The sequence below is a fragment of the Theropithecus gelada genome, chromosome 20 (genome assembly GCF_003255815.1).
Source record: "Theropithecus gelada isolate Dixy chromosome 20, Tgel_1.0, whole genome shotgun sequence".
Lineage (NCBI taxonomy): Eukaryota > Metazoa > Chordata > Mammalia > Primates > Cercopithecidae > Theropithecus > Theropithecus gelada.
Genome location: NC_037688.1, coordinates 54,457,580 through 54,474,004, shown reverse-complemented (window position 1 = coordinate 54,474,004; position 16,425 = coordinate 54,457,580). Strand labels below are relative to the sequence as shown.

At 49.2% G+C, this 16,425-nt stretch overlaps 1 protein-coding gene and 1 pseudogene across 1 annotated transcript in view; both read right to left on the bottom strand.

Moving 5' to 3' along the window:
* Nucleotides 1–1,644: 1,644 nt before the first annotated feature.
* Nucleotides 1,645–15,705, bottom strand: LOC112613884 (annotated as a pseudogene).
* The window catches only part of BCL7C (BCL tumor suppressor 7C), a 64,982-nt gene continuing 63,688 nt past the window's right edge, over nt 15,132–16,425 (bottom strand). The window contains exon 6 of the mRNA XM_025370386.1: nt 15,132–16,243. Coding sequence (XP_025226171.1) covers nt 16,043–16,243 — 201 coding nt within the window. The 3' untranslated portion in view covers nt 15,132–16,042. The remainder of the gene's footprint in view (nt 16,244–16,425) is intronic.

The window sequence follows — 16,425 nt, the reverse complement described above, 5'->3', positions numbered from 1 at the left end:
CACCACGCCCGGCCAACTTTTGTATTTTTAGTAGAGATAGGGTTTCACCATGTTGGTCAGGCTGGTCTCAAACTCCTGATCTCAAGCGATCTGCCCGTCTCGGCCTCCCAAAGTGCTAGGATTACAGATGTGCGACACAATGCCTGACACATATTATATTTTTCATTTCAGTGTTCACCTGTCCATTGTTAGTGTATAGAAATGTAATTGATTTTTCCAATCTATATCTTGTATAGTGACACCTTGCTGAACCTTCCAGGAGTTTTTTGGTAGATTCCTTCATATTTTCCCTGTAGACAATCATGTCATCTCCAAATAGTGAGTTTTATTTTTTCCTTTCCAATCTGCATGCCTTTTATTTTCTTCTCTTGCTCTCTTGCACTGGCTAGATCTTCCAGCACTTTGTTGAATAAGAATAATAAGAATGGAAATCCCTTACATTTTATTTTCCAGTTGTCACTGATGGTACACAAAATTTATAGCTGAAAAAATGCAACTGATTTTTGTATATTGAACTTGTATCCTAGGCAGAGCTAAATTCATTTATTAGTTGTAGTAGTTAGTTTTTCAGGTTTTTATTTTTTATATATTTTTTGAGATGGAGTCTCACTCTATCACCCAGGCTGGAGTGCGGTGATGTGATCTCAGCTCACTGCAACCTCTGCCTCCGCGGTTCAAGCAATTCTCCTGCCTCACCCTCCCGAGTAGCTGAGACTACAGGCGTGCACCACCACCCCCAGCTAATTTTTGTATTTTTAGTAGAGACAGGGTTTCACCATGTTTGCCAGGATGCTCTCGATCTCTTGACCTCATGATCTGCCTGCCTTGGCCTCCCAAAGTGCTGGGATTATAGGCATAAGCCATTGTACCTGGCCTAGTTTTTTAAAAATATATATACTTTCCATCAGATAAAGAAGTTCTATTCTATTGTTTTTAATTTCAGTTAATATATTTTTAATTTCTTTTTATTTTATTTTTTATTTTTGTAGATAGAGATGGGGTCTCACTCTACTGACCAGGCTGGTCTCGAACTCCTGGTCTCAAGTGATTCTCCTGTCTTGGCCTTCCAAAGTGCTGGAATTACAAGGATGAGTCACCATGCCCATATATATATAATTTCGTATCCACTGGAAGTTTTATTTCTGTAGGGTTCTATCCCAATCAGTCACTTAAAAACCAAGTAACACAGACCGGAGGGGTGAGAGGTGGGGACTCAGTGTGCACAGCAGTGGAGAAGAGGGAGGGGCAGGAGAGGTGGCTGATACCAGGCAGCAGCAGCAGTGATGGGGCCACGACATCACAGAGCAAGCTTCGTCCTCTCCCAGACCCTGGCTGGAGCCTCTGTGGCTTGGGGTGGGCAGTGGGGAGAACCCACCACACACCCTCCCCATCCCTTCCCCAGACAGTCTCCTTGTGGGCTCAACCCATGTCTTCTGACAGGAGCCTGAGGCACACGGAGAGGAGGAAGTGGAAGAGGACACGGGAGAGGCAGGGTGGTGGCAGGAATGAAGGCAGAGATGGGAGGCTGACCAGGGCCACTCCACTCCATGCCCACCCCAGAGAGGGGCGAGGAACCCACCATCACACAGCGTGTCCCGGGGACCAGGTGGGGTTTAAGGCTGGGGGCTGGGGTGGGCAGAGGCCTCAGTCAAAGCCGTTCCAGTGGCTGTGCTGCGAGTCTTATTCCGGTGTTGCGCGCGAGCCCTTGACACCATCCCGCAGGTGGGCACGCAGTGGTGTCCGCCTCTGGCGCCCGCCTGCACCACCATGCGCACAGAGGCGCCGGCGCCACCTTCGCAGGCTGGCAGCATCTCTGCTTTGAGGATGCCCTCTCTGTGCGCCAAGTACTCACACTTGACACTGTAACCTTCAGGGACAGGTACGACGCTGAGGAGCTTGACATGCAGAGGTTGGGGACAGGTGCCTCGCGGATGTCCTTGCTCAGCCTGCGCACTGGGCGGGGGGCAGAGCGAAGGTAATCTCATATCTGCACAGGATCTTCAGGAGGCCAACCTTGACCAGAAAGCTGCTGTCGCTGTCCTGGGTGACCATGATCACCGAGTCATGAAGCTTCTCATCAAAGCAGACGTGGCTCTGGGAGTGTTACAGGCCGAGAAAATGGGGGTTGTGACAACTCAGTATACCACTGGAGTCTATATGAGTAAACGGTAAACTGTTCTCATGAAAGCAGGGTGTTGGCATCTGCCCCGGGGGGGAGTGCTGAGGGCCGTCGGGCCCCAAGTGCAGTGTTCCTTGTGATTACCTATAAGAACATCTGAAGCCTGTTGTACAAAGAAAGAAATTATGTGTACCTGTGATAAATCAAGCAAGTGACCAACAGTTACCTCTCCCTCCCTGCTCTTCCTACCTAATAAATACAAAGGGCTGTGGAAGCTCACGGCTGCCCTTGTTCACTAGAAGCAAGGAGCCCCCTGACTCCTTTCAAAATAGATATTTTTATCTTTGTCTTCATTTCTGCATTCATCCCCCTTCGTTCACACCCGCAGCAACCGACAGCAACACGGGAGCCCTCTGTATCATGGTCTGCCACAAAGCAGAGCGGATACTCCTCTGGACCCTGGGCTTGTTGCCCTTGTTGGCTGCAGCTATGGACGCCCTCCCTGCCACCCAGCTCCTGCCAGACACCGCCACTCACACTCAGCAGCCTCCCATGTTCCAGGGACACCAGAAGGAGCCTTGCAGGGTGCACCCAGGGCTGGGCAGGGCAGGGATGACCCAGGCTCAGCTGCAGGAGCTCTATGCCAAGCACGAGGAAGAACCGGCCCATATTTTTTTTTTTTTTTTTTTGAGATGGAGTCTCTCACTGTCGCCCAGGCTGGAGTGCAGTGGCGGAATCTCAGCTCACTGCAAGCTTCGCCTCCTGGGTTCACACCATTCTCCTGCCTCAGCCTCCCGAACAACTGGGACCACAGGCGCCTGCCACCACGCCCGGCTAATTTTTTGTATTATTATTATTATTATTAATTTTTGAGACGGAGTCTCACTCTGTCGCCCAAGCTAGAGTGCAGTGGTGCAATCTCGGCTCACTGCAAGCTCCATCTCCTGGGTTCACGCCATTCTCCTGCCTCAGCCTCCTGAGTAGCTGGTACTACAGGCACCCGCCACAACACCCAGCTAATTTTTTTGTATTTTTAGTAGAGATGGGATTTCACCGTGTTAGCCAGGATGGTCTCGATCTCCTGACCTTGTGATCTGCCTGCCTTGGCCTCCCAAAGTGCTGGGATTACAGGTGTGAGCCACCACACCTGGCCATTTTTTGTATTTTTAGTAGAGATGGGGGTTTCACTGTGTTAGCCAGGATGGTCTCGATCTCCTGACCTTGTGATCCACCCACCTCGGCCTCCCAAAGTGCTGGGATTACAGGCGTGAGCCATCGCACCCAGCCCTAATTTTGTTTCTTTCTTTCTTTTTTTTTTTTTTTTGAGATGGAGCTTTGCTCTTGTCGCTCAGGCTGGTGCACAGTGGTGCAATCTCAGCTCACTGCAGCCTCTACCTCCCGGGCTCAAATGATCCTCCCACTCAGCTTCCCAAGTAGCTGGGACTATAGGCACACTCCACCCCGTCCGGCTAATTTTTGTATTTTTTGTTAGAGAAGGGGTTTCGCCATGTTGCCCAGGCTCGTCTCAAACTCCTGAGCTCAAGGGATCCACCCACTTGGGCCTCCCAAAGTTCTGGGATCACAGGTGTGAGCCACTGGGCCCAGCCTTGAATGGGTTTAATTTTTTTTTTTTTTTTTTTTTGAGACTGAGTCTTGCTCTGTTGCCCAGGCTGGAGTACAATGGCGAGATCTCAGCTCACTGAAACCTCTTTCTCCTGGGTTCAAGCGATTCTCCTGCCTCAGCCTCCTGAGTAGCTGGGATTACAGGCATGTGCCACCACGCCTGGCTAATTTTTATATTTTTAGTAGAGATGGGGTTTCTCCATGTTGGCCAGGATAGTCTCGAGCTCTTGACCTCGTCATCCGCCCACCTCAGACTCCCAAAGTGCTGGGATTACAGGCGTGAGCCACCTCGCCCGGCCTTTTTTTTTTTTCTTATGTTAAATAAACAACAAAGAACTGTGAAATAAAATATATAGCAATACAAGGAAAAACATGAGAACAGTTTTATTGGAAATATTCTAACACATTTTCTGAACAAGTAATCAAAAAATAAATAAGGACATAGAAGATATGAACATATACATTTCTTACCCTGAAAACAAACAGTACACCTTCTTTTCAAGTTTCATGGACAGTGGACAAAAGTAAATAATTATTAAGCTACAGAGTATTTTGGTAAATTTTGAAAAGTAGAAATTCTAGAAACCATTCTCGGATCAAAATGCAATACAACTAACAATAATGTAAAACACACCACTTAGAAATTTTGAAATGTAAGTAGCATCTCAAATTATCTTTAGGACAAGATGTAAATCAAGAATTAAAAAAATTAAAAAGCAGACTATTTAGAAAATAATTTAAAAAGTAGGATTAACAGGCAAAGCTATATGCAGAGGTAAAAACAGCATTAAATGCTTTTAGTGTCAAAAAGAGAACACAAATGAATTAAGCATGCATGCAAGTTGAGGTTTTGGAAAGTAGTATAAAAACAGTCCCCCCAAAAATGGGAGAAAGGGAATATTTGAAATAGAAAACACAAAAAACAAACACTCAGAGGCCTGAGAGGCGGTGGGATGAGCTTTCTGCCTGTGGACAGAGACACACTTGGCGGCATCCCTGGGGGCTTGGTCCCCTGGCGTGTGTCATCAGGCCTGTCCCCTCTCACTCCTCGACTCCTCCTGGTGTCCTCTCCTGCTCCCAGGGCTGAAGCTCCTGTGTCTATGTCATCACCGCATCTTGGAACATCCTGTGCCTCGATTGTGGCACTCTACAGGTTGCTCTACAACTAATTCTTTTCACTTATGACTCACTTACTAGTAGACTTGACAGGACAGGAACCATGTCCTGATACTCGTTGGATCCACAGGGCCTGGTAGGCACTGAGTTCTTAATAGACATTTGCTGAGTGGAAGAATGAGTGGATGGGCTCAAGCACCAGTTCCTGAGTTGCATCTGGCCCCACTGCCCAGCCACAGGCCAGAAGCCCATGTCCTGTGGCCTGGAATGAATTAGTCCAATGATAAGAGGACTAACTATGCAGGATCCACCTAATGGATTGTTATGCAACCTATAATGGCTGTGTTGACAATGTCAATAACATATGAGGAAGTGGGGCTTTGACTGGTTTTCTTTTTCCTTTTCTTTTGAGAGGAAGTCTTGCTCTGTCGCCCAGGCTGGAGTGCAGTGGCATGATCTCGGCTCACTGCAAACTCCACCTCCCAGGTTCAAGTGATTCTCCTGCCTCAGCCTCCCGAGTAGCTGGGATTACAGGCACCTGCCACCGTGCCCGGCTAATTTTTGTATTTTTAGTAAAGACAGGGTTTCATCATATTGGCCAGGCTGGTCTCAAATTCCTGACCTCGTGATCTACCCGCCTTGACCTTCCAAAGTGCTGGGATTACAGGCGTGAGCCACCGTGCCTGGCCTCTTTTTCTTTTTCCTTTTTTAAATTTTTCTGAGATGGAGTCTTGCTCTGTCCCCCAGGCTGGAGTGCAGTGGCATGATCTCGGCTCACTGCAACCTCCGCCTCCCGAGTTTAAGCGATTCTCCTGCCTCAGCCTCCCAAGTAGTTGGGATTACAGGTGCCCGCCTGCCACTCCTGGCTAATTTTGTATTTTTAGTAGAGGGGGGGTTTCACCATGTTGGCCAGACTGGTCTGATTTTTTTTATTTCCTCTTTTTACTGAATAATCAAATATTTCTTGTGTGAAATGGAAAATAGTCTTCTCCTCACGTCCCAGTTCAAACGCCATCTTCTCTGGGAACGACCCTGATTTCTCCAACCAGAAACACTCTGGCCTTTCCTGGGCTCCCAGAGCACCTGCCCCTCCCTCTGGTCTCTTACAGTTTCTGCCTTTGGTTATCCGTGTACCGCCAAGGGGCTCTCAGCACCCCGTAGGCAGGACTGCAGACTTCCTGGATGCCTGCACCCCAGGATGTTCATTCCGGCTTAAACCCACCCTCTATGGGCCGTGTGGGGTGGGAGAGGACAACATACAGGTTTGAATGAGCAGTGGCCTGAATGACAGAGACCACACAGAACTCAAAGTATGCCAGGGCAGAGTATCATGGTCCCCAAACAGACTCCAGCAAGCCTTGGGGACCAGCCTGTGCACACTCACACCTGCTGTGTTACACCTGGCTGGGAAAAGGTCCTGGGAGCAGGTTGTGTGGCTCTAGCCGCAATGAGGCAGGGAGACACAGGTTTGCTGTCACATCACCGGGGGCTGGTGAGTGCAGTTGAGACAGGTGTTATAATCATCGTTTTTTTGCCCAGATGAACAAGGAGAGGGCATTCAGGCATGGTGACCCACCTGAGCCACCTCCAGGGGCAAGAGATGAGCAGATTTACTTTAGAAGGGACGACAGCATCAACCACTGCCACGGCCCCCCAGATCATCTGTACTTGGCTGTCAGAACAGTCCTCCTGAAACGCCAATCACACCTGTCACTCACTGCCCTGCTCCGGACTCTTCAGTGGGCTCCCCAGCGCTCAGCATTCGGCCTGACACTCCAGGCGCCGTGTGCCTTTGTCCCCACCTACCTCTCCATTGCAAATTCTGGCCATGGACCCCTGCACCCCCAAACAGTGCACTCCCATATCAGTCCACTTTCTCCCCTTACAACATTTCATCCAAGACCATGGATTCATGGCCTTAAGTTTACTTCTGGTCTGGACTTCTGTGTCAGCTCCAGAGTCTAGTTGTCTCACTGACCCCTTCACTTGGGTGCCGGAGAACACTGGATGTTCCAGACCCCTCGAACTCAATGCATCTAACACCTCCCCCCCGATCCAACCCCAGAGCAGCTCCGGCTGCTCCGGTAGCTCTCAACTCTGCCCTCTCTGACTGTGCGTTCAGTCCACCACTAAGTCCTGCTGATTCTACCTCCAATGTTTTTCTTTTCTTCTAGAGACAGGGTTTCACTCTGTTACCGAGGCTGGAGTACACAATCATGGCTCACTGGAGCCTCAAACTCCTGGGCTCAAGTGATCCTCCCACCTCAGCCTCGCAGATAGTTAGGACTACAGGTGCACAGCACCATGCCTGACTAATTCTACCTTTTTTTTTTTTTTTTTTTAAAGAGACAGGCTGTTGTTATGTTGCCCAGGCAGGTCTCAAACTCCTGGCCTCAAGTGATCCTCCTGCCTTGGCCTCCCAAAGTGTTGGGATTACAGGTGTGAGCCACCGCACACGGCTTCCAATGTTTCTCTTACCTCTATCCATTCCCTCCCCCTGTATGTCACAACCCTAATCTAAGCCACATCTCCCATCTGGACTACACAAGGGTCTCCCTGCTTCCTCATCTGTGCCCCTATAAGTGCATTCTCACACAGCAGTCAGGGTGATCTTATCTGTAAACTGAATCATGCCACTCCACTGAAGCTGGGATGAAATCCAGGCTTCTAGTTTTAAGGAGCTTCCAGCGGCCAAATCTGGGACAATCTGAGCACCAAAAGAATTAAGATTAATAACTAATTGTAAAATTTATTGGAAAATAATAGAAATCCAAGAGTTCCTACGAATAGTGAATCTATAAATAAGTGGACAGAAGAATGCCAAGTGTTGACTAATAAATGTGGAGGGAGTCCTGGGGTTGAGTTACTATTCTGTAACCATCGTGATTCTTAGGCAATAATCATCAATAGGTGTTAGTCTCATCTATTTAACTTTTGATGTGGAATAGGATATAGTCATGGTTATAAAATACCTCCTCATAGATTACTGGTTATAAGGGAAAAATAGTAACTATAGATTGGAGAAATCAGATAACCTTGACTTGGTGATCAAAATTAAAATCACCAAGGAGGGGCTGGGCGTGGTGGCTCACTCCTGTAATCCCAGCACTTTGGGAGGCCGAGGCAGGAGGGTCTCCTGAGGTCAGGAGTTCAAGACCAGCCCGGTCAACATGGCAAAATCCTGTCTCTACTAAAAAATACAAAAATTAGCCAGGCATGGTAGTGGGTACCTGTAATCCCAGATACTCAGGAGGCTGAGGCAGGGAGAATTGCTTGAACCCAGGAGGGAGAGGTTGCAGTGAGTTGCGATCACACCACTGTACTCCAGCCTAGGCAACACAGTGAGACTCTGTTTAAAAAAAAATAAAAATAAAAAAAATAGGCCGGGCGCGGTGGCTCAAGCCTGTAATCCCAGCACTTTGGGAGGCCGAGACGGGCGGATCATGAGGTCAGGAGATCGAGACCATCCTGGCTAACACAGTGAAACCCCGTCTCTACTAAAAAATACAAAAAACTAGCCGGGCGAGGTGGCGGGCGCCTGTAGTCCCAGCTACTCGGGAGGCTGAGGCAGGAGAATGGCATAGACCCGGGAGGCGGAGCTTGCAGTGAGCTGAGATCCGGCCACTGCACTCCAGCCTGGGCGACAGAGCGAGACTCCGTCTCCAAAAAAAAAAAAAAAAATCACCAAGGAGGAACAGATAGACATGTATGGCTTTAGCTGTTACGCTGAGAAGGACACAGTATCACTTACACGGTCGTCCAGCCAGGAATGCATAACCCATATATTATAATGAAGAAACAGCAGACAAACCCCAAATGAAGAATGTTCTATTAAAATAAAGGGGAAGATTGAATTCTTCAATAAAGTCAACACCATGCAAGACAAAGAAAGGCTGACCATTCCCGATTAAGGGATACTAGAGAGAGACAACAACTGAATGCCATACATCACTCTTAGACTGGATCCTGGGCTAGAGGAGAAACGCCATCTAAAGGGCATTACTGAGACAAGTGACAAGATGGGAGGTAAATTAGATACCACATTGGATCAGTGTGAAATTTAATGCAGTGGATAACTGTACTGTGGGAGGAAACACACACTATTTAGGGGTAGAGGAACATGAGGTCTGCAACTTAGTCTCAACTAGACTGGACTCAAAGTCATCTGCATATACCTTGAATAGAGAGAGCCAGTGACAGAGAAATTGGGTAAAATGTGAACACCAGATGAATCTGGGACAAAGGCTATGCAGGTGTCCGTTGTACTATTCTTGAGACTTTTCTGTAACTTTGAAATTATTTCCAAATAAAAAGTTAAACCAGGAAGGGCATAGTGGCTCATGCCTGTAATCCCTTTGGGGATTTGTAAGCACTGTGGGGGGCCAAGGAGGGTGGATCTCTTGAGGTCAGGAGTTCGAGACCAGCCTGGCCAACATGGCGAAACACTCGCTCTACTAAAAATACAAAAATTAGCCAGGTGTAGTGGCGGGTGCCTGTAATCCCAGCTACTTGAGAGGCTGAGGTGGGAGACTCGCTTGAACCCCACAGGTAGAGGTTGCAATGAGCCAAGATCACACCACTGTACTCCAGCCTGCGGACACAGTGAGTCTGTCTCAAATTTAAGAAAAAAAAAAAAAGTTAACCCAAAACCTCCAGGTTTCTTACTGTGGCCCACGAGGCTCTGCCATCACCCCTGCCCAGGCCACCCGGCCTTATCTCAGCCCATCTCCCTGCACGCTCAGCTCCCACTACACGGACTGCCTTTCAGTTTTCCCACCATGCCAAGCTCTTTCCCGCTCCTGGGTCTTTTGGGCCTACTCTTGCCTGTCTATGGAATTCTCCTCCCCAACTCAGATCTCAGGAGATCGTAATTGTCACTTTCTCACAATGACCTTCTTTGACTACCTTAATCTAATTTAGATCTACAATATGCTTTTATGGCACCAAGAACTTTTCCTTCATGACACTTATCACAGTTTATAAGAGTGTATTTTGGGGGACTGCATGACGTCTGTCTTCTCCAACAGCCTGGATGCTCCCTAAAGCCAGGAATCCTGTCTGTTCTACTCATGAATGCATCTTTCCGCCCCAGCGGCTGGACCTGGCACGCAGCTGGGCATTCGGTAGCCAGCTGACTGATTAAATGGTGAATTCCACTCTCCAAGTTCATCCCCAGACTGTTGGTAGCTCTCAGAGAACACGCTCTGTGGTCTATCTCTAGCCCTGAGAACTCATTCAAGAGGTTTCGTCTTCAAAGGCTTTCTAAATTCCCCACCACTACACCGCAATTTGGAACCAAGAGGCCATGGCAGGGAGGAGGTAGCACTTGGGAGGCAAGCCGTGTTATGGGAGACATCATGCAGGAGACCCAGAGAGGGGATGTCAAGGAGGCAGCCGGCTGCTCAGGCTGGCGCTCAGAGGGGCAGTCTGGGTTAGACTGAGAGGACCAACGGCTGGAGCTGCGCACATAAAGGAGATCTTTCACAGACCCATGCAGAAGAAAGAGTCTAAGGACAGGGCCCAAACGAGCCTGACTTAGGGCTAAGCAAGAAAAACAGCCCTGGAAGCAAAGAAGCAGTGTCCAGAGAAGTAGCAGTGATATTCTGAGACAGAAAAAGTTGTTACCAAAGGCAAGAAAGGAGGACATTTAGGCACTGAAACCTCATACATTTGGATTTTCTTCTTCCTTGTTCAAGATCAGCAGTCTGGCACCTGGTGGTTGAGGCAGGCTGGTGGGGTTAAGAGCTTGGTCTATAAACTAGCCGGGCGTGGTGGCACACGTCTGTAGTCCCAGCTACTCGGGAGGCTGAGGCACGAGAATCACTTGAATCTGGGAGGTGGAGGTTGCAGTGAGCTGAGATTGTGCCACTGCACTCCAGCCTGGATGATAGAGCGAGACTCCAGCTCAAAAAACACACAAACAAAAAGAACTTGGACTGTGTCTGAATCCTGACTTCATAATATATTAATATCAGCTGAGTGACCTTGGGCAACAGACATGACTTCCCGGGACTCCAAGCCCTCATCTGTACGTTGTTGAGGGGGCTGCTGTCAGAATGACATGCGATCCTCTTTGGGAGCCCTTTGAGCCATATTTGGTCTACGGTCTAGGAAACAAATGACATCGTGGTGCATGCACAGCGCGAGGGGGTGCACTGGTTCCAGTTCACAGGAATGTGTCCTAAGTTCAACCTTTCACCAATAGCAGTTTCAGACAAAAGTCAGAGCCCTCCACCCACCTTCTATTACATGTCCCCTTCCTCTGATGCGGCCCCTAATTAAAAACAAAAACAAAAACATACAGTGGGCAGGTTCCATTTAACATGATCCTTCCTCTAAAGCCTCCTTCTCAAAAATCGGTTTTCTCCCTGTCCCCAAGGGTGCCCCAAGTCATACCATGCCAGAGTTTGCCCTCATGACTGCAATTATCCCTCAGCTGAGAGCATTTTGCACTGTTTTCCGGCCACCCATGGTGACACTCGCCTCAACACAGCTATCTTCTGTGGATATAGGTAAGTATTCTCAGGCCCCTTACTTGGGGATACCATTAATGTCTGCCCGTAGCTTTGGACCATCCCATCTCTGAAGGCAAGAGAAGTGTGTGGCTACCATTTCACAGCTTAGAAAGCACTTCCCCAACACAGCCTCCCTTTCATCCTCACGACTGCCCGGAGAGGTAGATACAGCAGGTAACAGCTACAGTGGTTTGTGTTTATCAAGCACTTACAATGTACCATGCTCTGTGTTAAGCATTTTCATATGTGATCCAATTTAAACTCATGAAAACTCTAGGAAGATGATGTTTGCCACAATGATCAATCAGTGCCACCACTTTACAGAAGAGAAAAATGGAGTGGCTCGTAACTTGCCTCAGATCAAAGAGGTAGTAAGTAATGGAGCCAGGATTCAAGCCTCAGACTGACTGACTCCAGAGCCACACTCTTAACCCTCCTACAATATTGCCTCGCAAAGCAAGCATTGACTTCCCACACATTATTCTACCAATTAAATTGAAGCTCAAAGAGGTAAAGTGACTTGCCTAAGCTCTCACCACCAGGAACTGGTAGAGCTAGGATCCATACTTGGATTCTCTGGCTCTGAGGCCCCGAAACCAAAAAGGCAAGATTGAATGTTCTAGGCAAAATTTCAGAAGCAGACTTGACTTGCCGACGCTGCTCAGCCCAGAGTAGTGTTTCTTTTTCTTTCTTTTTCCGTTTTTTTTTTTTTTGTGTGTGTGTGTGTGACGAATCTCCCTCTGTCACCCAGGCTGGAGTGCAGTGGTGGGATCTCAGCTCGCTGCAACCTCTGCCTCCCTGGTTCAAGCAATTTTCCTGCCTCAGCATCCTGAGTAGGTGGGATTTCAGGCATGCACCAGCATGCCTTGCTAATTTTTGTATTTTTAGGAGAGATGGGTTTCACCATGTTGGTCAGGCTGGTCTCGAACTCCTGACCTTGTGATCCGCCTGCCTTGGCCTCCCAAAGTGCTGGGATTACAGGTATGAGCCACTGCGCCCGGCCTTTCTTTTTCTTTTTTGAGACAGAGTCTCACTCTGTCACCCAGGCTAGAGTGCAGTGGCACAATCTCTGCTCACGGCAACTTATACCTCCCAGGTTTAAGCGATTCTCCTGCCTCAGCCTTCCGAGTAGCTTGGACTACAGGTGTACAGCACCGTGCCTGGCTTTTTTTTTTTTTTTTTTTTTTTGTATTTTTAGTAGAGATGAGGTTTCACCATGTTGGCCAGACTGGTGACCTTAAGTGATCCAACTGCCTCGGCCTCCCAAAGTGCTGAGATTATAGGCATGAGCCACTGTGCCCGGCCCCAAAGTAGTGTTTCTATGCAGGAAATCCCTCCTGGAATTTATCAGGAAATCTGTATGTTCTTCTGTTTGTTTGTTTGTTTTTTTGAGACGGAGTCTCGCTCTGTAGCCCAGGCTGGAGTGCAGTGGCCGGATCTCAGCTCACTGCAAGCTCCGCCTCCCGGGTCCACGCCATTCTCCTGCCTCAGGCTCCGGCCTAGCCGGGACTACAGGCGTCCACCACCTCGCCCAGCTAGTTTTTTTTGTATTTTTTAGTAGAGATGGGGTTTCACCATGTTAGCCAGGATGGTCTCGATCTCCTGACCTCGTGATCCACCCGTCTCGGCCTCCCAAAGTGCTGGGATTACAGGCTTGAGCCACCGCGCCCGGCCCTGTATGTTCTTCTGAATCTCAAAAATGATCAGTCAAGAAACTGGGAAAATGGGGAAAAGCATTATAATTCTCCTGTGAGAATTAATGCTTAACAATCAACATAGAGGCATTCCTGGCTTAAAGAAATCCACCGATGTCAAGTTGAAAGCAAGAGAAGGCAACGTTGACACACGGAGTCTAAAGTTAAGGTACTGTAATCCCAGTACTTTGGGAGGCTGAGGCGGTTGGATCATTTGAGGTCAGGAGTTCAAGACCAGCCTGGCCAACATGGCAAAACCCTGTCTCTACAAAAAACCTAGCTGGGCATGGTGGCACATGCCTGTAATCCCAGCTACTTGGGTGGCTGAGGCACAAGAATTGCTTGAAGCCGGGAGGTGGAGGTTGCAGTGAGTCAAGATCACGCCACTGCACTTGAGCCTGGGAGCTGGAGCAAGACTGTCTCAAAAAAATAAATAAATAAGTTAAGGTAGACAGTTCCAGAATATGGGACAAGAGTACCTAGGAGATAAGTAATCAAAATACTTTTTGTAGCTGTTGACACACGAAAAGTATATTGGTGGCTCTCTCTGCTGTTAAGAGCAAATCATTCTCACAAATATTAATGTTTATGTGCAGTGTATTTTATACAAATCCCACAAATGATGTTCTAATAAATAACAAGTTTTAGAAACAAATAAGTCCTTAAATTGGCAATTTCTCTCCCTCTCTCTTTTTTTAAGAGACAGGGTCTTGCTCTGTTGCCCAGGCTGGAGTGCAGTGGTGCAATCACAGCTCACTATAGCCTCAAACTCAGGACTCAAGAGACCTTCCTGCTCTGGCTTCCCAAAGTGCTGTAATTACAGGCACGTGCCACCATACTCAGCCTAAACTGGCAATTTCAACTCGTGATTCTGTGTAGTGTTGTTAATCTTGTCAAATATTTGAACATCTTGTTATTTAAACACTACCCAATAATGTTCATTGGCATTTTTCAGTTATTGAATATTTGCTATGGCCTACAGTTCTTTGTAACTACTACTAAATGTGTATTTCTTATTTATTAAAAAATACAGAAAGTGGCCGGGCACGGTGGCTCACGCCTGTAATCCCTGCACTTTGGGAGGCTGAGGTGGGTGGGTCACCTAAGGTCAGGAGTTTGAGACCAGCCTGGCCAACATGATGAAACCCTCTCTGTACTAAAAATACAAAAAATTAGCCGGGTGTGGTTGGTGGCACATGCCCGTAATCCCAGTTACTAGGGAGGCTGAGGCAAAAGAATCACTTGGACCCGGGAGGTGGAGGTTGCAGTGAGCTGAGATCACACCACTGCACTCCAGCCTGAGTGACAAGAGCAAAACTCTGTCTCCAAAAAAAAAAAAAGAAAAGAAAAATACAGAACAACATGCTTTCAGGAATTCCCCCAAATTCCAATTTTTCATTCCCAACTCCTGAAGGTTAGGTTCCCTTTTGGGAACTTGGAAATCTTAGCCCAGAGGAACTGGATGAACTTCCCAGACAATCCAGTGGATGGCAAATGGAGAGAGGTCATCCTTGTTGGCCTCCAGGAAGGCTCTACACAGGAGCTGGTCCTGGAGTGGAGCCTCCTTCACCAACATCACCCTGGTAATGACTCAGAAAAGGTCACTCCAGAATTCCATGGGCTGAGCCTAAAGCATTGGCTTGAAGCGTGAAATTTGTGTGTCATCTCAATCATTGGTGCAAATGTTAACTTTCATCCCAGGGAGTATCTGAGTATCTGCTCACTTCAGTGTAAAAAGCGTTTTCTATAATTCACCAGAGAAAAATGAATGCTCTCCATAAATGGAGGCCCTGTTAACCCACGGCCTTAACCCCGCCGTGCCCCATGCACGGGAAGTGGCACCGCAGTGCTGGCTGTGGAGTCAGGCAGGCAGGCAGGCAGGCAGGCCGGCCTGTGATCTGAATTCTGGTTCTGCCACCTACTGGCTTGTGTGACTTTGGGCAGGTTCCTTAACCTCTCAGACTCAATTTCTCCACTGCAAAATGCAGATAATGAGAATATCCATGCCACGGGGATGCAGTGAGAACTAAATTACATCATTCACAATGCCTGGTACAGAGTAAACCCTCAATAAACGGGAGGCGTTATTATTTCCTAGTACAACAGACCCAACAGTGAAGTCAGGAAGTGAGAGCTTGGTGAAGGGCCTTGGATCCACCCAAAAGGTTCACTCGCACTGCTTCTTGGGCTAGGATTTTCCAGGTAGGTTAGGCCACTAGCTCAGGGCTGCCCCAGAAGTCTCCGTGCCTCCACACGGTTCCGTAGCGCGAGGCAGGCGTCTGGGCTGAAAGGTCACTACTGTTCCACGCGGGTTTCCAGGTGGGCCTGCTAGGCTGACACCCTGGTGGAAGCACTTGCCGTATGTCCTTAGGCGCTGGAGGTCCCCCGGCGCTGGCGTACAGAAGCCCTGGTGTGCCGGGTGGCTTCCGCGCCGGGGTCTCTGCGCGTGCGCGGGCCTCAACGCATGCGTGGACGTCTGGGCACCACGTGGGCGTCGCGTTGTGCTGCAGAAGGCGTGAGGCTGGCGGGTACCGTGCGCCTGTCCCCGACACGGCCCCTGCCTGCTATGGACCCGGAGGCTCAGCGCCGGCAGGACTCGGGACTCGGCGCCTCTCTTGGGGTGGCAGGCACCTCGCATGGCACACTCGGGCCACTGGGCGGGTGGCCGCGTGGGTGCGTGAGGAGACGGGCAAGGCAGCCCGATGCACCCCTCCCCTGGGCCTCTAGCAAGGCGGCCTCAGGCGCTGGATGTGGTCCAAGTTCTGCCCTAAGCCCTTCCCGCGCATTTGGGCGCCAGTGGTGAGCCAGATGGATGCTGTGGCCTTAGGTTCGGGCAGGTGTAGGGCCGCTTGCCCCAGATGTTACCGCGGTGGGTGAGCTGGGAAGCTCTTTCCGCCCTCGGGGCACAGGTAGTGGCTGGATCTTGGGGCAGCCAAGGGAGGCTTTAGGGGCCTTGGCTTGCTTGGGGAGCCCACTCACCTCCCCTTACCCTGGGGGATCGTCCTGGGTGCCCTCGGGGCCTTGCTGCCTCCCCCGGGAGCTCTGGTGTCCGGCACCGCTGTGGAACTGGGCCGGGCATTTGTCCGGAGGCCCCTCCTGGGCAGGAGCCTCCTTAGGGGCTCTGTCTTCAGCCCCTTCTCGTGGAGGGCTCTCCTCGTCATTCTCACTCCCGAATCCTGTAAGGAGAAAAGAAGAATCTGGGTACTGTTTCCACTTCTCCTCATCTCACTAACTTTCCACAAACTTGCTCCGTTTATGACTTCCAAATGGGGCAAGTTGGTGGAAAGTCTTTTGCAAGCGATTAAGTTGTGTATTTTTGACAGCAGGCAGAGGGTGAGGCAGGACCTTGTAGGAAACC